The sequence below is a fragment of the Austrofundulus limnaeus genome, unplaced genomic scaffold (genome assembly GCF_001266775.1).
Source record: "Austrofundulus limnaeus strain Quisiro unplaced genomic scaffold, Austrofundulus_limnaeus-1.0 Scaffold48, whole genome shotgun sequence".
Lineage (NCBI taxonomy): Eukaryota > Metazoa > Chordata > Actinopteri > Cyprinodontiformes > Rivulidae > Austrofundulus > Austrofundulus limnaeus.
Genome location: NW_013952450.1, coordinates 607,187 through 609,419, shown reverse-complemented (window position 1 = coordinate 609,419; position 2,233 = coordinate 607,187). Strand labels below are relative to the sequence as shown.

The 2,233-nt window shown below is 45.7% G+C and overlaps 1 protein-coding gene across 3 annotated transcripts in view; it reads left to right on the top strand.

Annotated features, from left to right (window-relative positions):
* kcnj12a (potassium inwardly rectifying channel subfamily J member 12a) overlaps nt 1–2,191 on the top strand; it is a 29,482-nt gene extending 27,291 nt beyond the window's left edge. For all 3 annotated transcript variants that reach the window (XM_014008132.1, XM_014008133.1, XM_014008131.1), the window contains exon 2: nt 582–2,191. In XM_014008132.1, coding sequence (XP_013863586.1) covers nt 740–2,053 — 1,314 coding nt within the window. In that variant the 5' untranslated portion in view covers nt 582–739 and the 3' untranslated portion in view covers nt 2,054–2,191. The remainder of the gene's footprint in view (nt 1–581) is intronic.
* Nucleotides 2,192–2,233: the final 42 nt, after the last annotated feature.

Below are 2,233 nucleotides of genomic sequence, written 5' to 3'. Positions count from 1 at the left end.
CTTTGTTGCAACAAAGAAACAATCTACCAAATATAATTTTATTTAATTTTATTCCATGTTTATAACAATAATTGTGCAATGCTGTGTCAGTTGTTTTAGAACAGCAAGAATCCACCTTTGTCAACAGCAAAAGACGTGAATGGTGGATAGTAGTTCAATTCCTAACATTCCTTTAAAAATGTTTCATTTTCAAGCCTTATTTTTTTATGATTGATTTATGCAGTGAAATGAGTAGATTGTTTTGGCCAGATCTGGAAAATCAATCAATCAATCAATCAATCAATCAATCAATCAATCAATCAATCAATCAATCAAACAAATTTATTTCGAACATGATGACCATACAAAGAGATAACCATACTTAAACATATTACACATATTAAATACAAAATGCATATATTTTATGACAATAATAATCTCAACATGTTCGAAATGGAGTAGGAATAAAATAATATCAAGCATGATCTTAAGCATGCTCATATGCTCATTTGTTTAAAATATTCAAGGGTCATTTTTTGTGGTGTGTGTGTGACCAGACCATCATGTCGCTCATACATGTTCTCTTCTGACACTCTCTACAGGGACTGGATTCACTCACAGATCTCCCGCCCTGCTGCCTAAATGAGGCACTAAAATGCAGCTTTGCCAGGGATCAAGCTGTGAGGGGCCTTGATCACAGACTTGGACTCCAGGCCTGCCCTTCTCCTCGAGCTCTGCAGCTGGAGGGGACGTCAAGAGYATGAGTGTGGGACGAATCAACCGCTACAGCATTGTGTCGTCCGAGGAAGAGGGGCTCCGCCTCACTACCATGCATGGCATGAACGGCTTTGGCAATGGCAAGATCCACACGCGCCGAAAGTGCCGCAACCGCTTCGTGACCAAGAACGGCCAGTGCAATGTGCAGTTCGCCAACATGGACGACAAGTCACAGCGTTACATGGCTGACATCTTCACCACGTGTGTTGATATTCGCTGGCGATGGATGCTGGTAGTCTTCACTCTTGTCTTTGTTCTCTCCTGGCTGGCCTTCGGGGTGGCGTTTTGGGTCATTGCTTTGCTTCATGGAGATCTGGATAACCCAGCTGGGGATGATAACTTCACTCCCTGCGTCCTACAGGTCAATGGATTTGTGGCTGCCTTTCTATTCTCCATTGAAACACAGTCTACTATAGGTTACGGCTACCGCTGCGTGACTGAGGAGTGCCCGGTGGCGGTCTTCATGGTGGTCTTTCAGTCGATTGTGGGCTGTATCATCGATTGTTTTATGATTGGCGCAATCATGGCTAAAATGGCGAGACCTAAAAAGCGAGCACAGACACTCTTGTTTAGCCACAACGCTGTCATCGCCATGCGGGACGGAAAGCTGTGTCTCATGTGGAGGGTTGGGAATCTTCGTAAAAGTCACATCGTCGAGGCCCACGTCAGAGCACAGCTCATCAAACCTCGAATAACTGATGAAGGGGAATATATTCCTCTGGACCAGATAGACATTAATGTCGGGTTTGACAAAGGATTGGACCGGATTTTCTTAGTTTCACCTATAACAATTCTCCATGAGATAGATGAGGAGAGCCCTCTGTTTGGGATCAGCAAACAGGACTTGGAGTCCGCAGACTTTGAGATCGTCGTCATCCTGGAAGGGATGGTCGAAGCAACCGCCATGACCACGCAGGCTCGCAGCTCCTACCTGGCTTCTGAGATCCTTTGGGGTCACAGGTTTGAGCCGGTCCTGTTCGAGGAGAAGAACCTSTACAAGGTGGATTATTCTCACTTTCACAAAACCTATGAGGTCCCATCCACTCCACGCTGCAGTGCCAAGGAAATGGTGGARAACAAGTTCTTAGTCCCCAATTCTAATACCTTCTGCTATGAGAACGAGCTGGCCTTCCTCAATCGGGACGAGGAGGAGGAGGAGGAAGAGGAGGATCTAGGTGGCGGGAGCAGGGCGTTGGCAAATCTCAGTCCTGACAGAAACAGCCGACACGAGTTTGAACGCTTACAGGCCACCAGGGCGATGGATCAAAGATCGTATCGAAGAGAGTCGGAAATATGACCCTCGACCAGCTGACTGAGTGTCAGATACAAATAACTGTATTCAAGGGTAAAATGCAGAACAATGCAAAGTGCCATAGGAAGAAAACAGAAAATAAGCTTGAAGGCACAGTGTGTAGGATTTGTTGTTTTCAGCGTCATCTAGTGGTTGAGTGGTTGAATCATCCTCCCTGGTCCCCCC